General features: G+C 60.6%; 1 protein-coding gene across 1 annotated transcript in view; it reads right to left on the bottom strand.

Annotated features, from left to right (window-relative positions):
* The window catches only part of ZNF606 (zinc finger protein 606), a 16,441-nt gene that overhangs the window by 9,465 nt on the left and 6,033 nt on the right, over positions 1 to 943 (bottom strand). The window contains exon 3 of the mRNA XM_015560794.1: positions 29 to 35. Within this exon, the coding sequence (XP_015416280.1) occupies positions 29 to 35 (7 nt within the window). The remainder of the gene's footprint in view (positions 1 to 28; positions 36 to 943) is intronic.

The raw sequence follows: 943 nt of genomic DNA on the forward strand, positions 1-943 counted from the left end.
CCTGACGGGGCGAAGCGTGAGGCCTGACCTCCGCCCTGCACAGGCACGGGCTCGCGCGGACTCTGTGTGCAGAGCTGCAGAAAAGCTGGGTGTGTAGCCCTGGCTGGTGTGGCTCAGTGGATAGAGCACCGGCTTGCGGGCTCAAGGGTGCAGGGTTCGATTCCCGGTCAAGGGCACAGGCCCGGGTTGCAGGCTCAGTCCCCAGGGTGGGGCGTGCAGGAAGCAGCCGATCCATGAAACTCATCATTGATGCTTCTCTCTCTCTCTTCCTCTCTGAAATCAATAATGTGGTTTTTTAAAAATAAACTTTCGTACCTGCATATGAGAATGAGAATGCACACCATGCACTGCCCTGAGGAGGGCTGGGCAGGGGCGAGGGGGGGCTGCATAAAGACAGGAACGCAGTGGGCCCGGCATTAACAACGGTTACCTTGGAGTGAGAAGGACCATGTTTTACTTTTTATTTTCTAGTAATTACGGAATTTGTCAAAATATTTTTAAGGCACGTGCAGAATCGAAGGTGGTGTCAAACTGGAAGGGCCATGGACTGGGGGGGGGGACCCCAGCTGAGTGTGCCCCGTGTCCGGGTCTACAGCTCACGGAGGCCTCAGCAAACCCGGCTGGACACGGGGAGGCAGAGTGGGGACAAGGGCGCCCCCCACACCCGGGCGAGCAGAGGACCCGCAGGCTCCCGCTACCGGACACTGTGGGGACAGAGCAGGGCCCGTCTGGTCCACGGGGGACCCCTCCAGTCACCTGCTAGGATTGGCAGAGACGAGCCACCCAGTCTGGCAAACACTCCTGCTCACGGGCTTTGCACACGAAATATCTGGGCCCCGAGACGGTTGAGCCCCGAGACGGCTGGGCCCCGAGATGGCTGGGCCCCGAAACATCTGGGCCCCGAGTTGGTTGGGCCCCGAGACGGCTGGGCCCCGAGACGGCT

This window comes from Myotis davidii, unplaced genomic scaffold (assembly GCF_000327345.1).
Source record: "Myotis davidii unplaced genomic scaffold, ASM32734v1 scaffold936, whole genome shotgun sequence".
Classification (NCBI taxonomy): Eukaryota; Metazoa; Chordata; class Mammalia; order Chiroptera; family Vespertilionidae; genus Myotis; species Myotis davidii.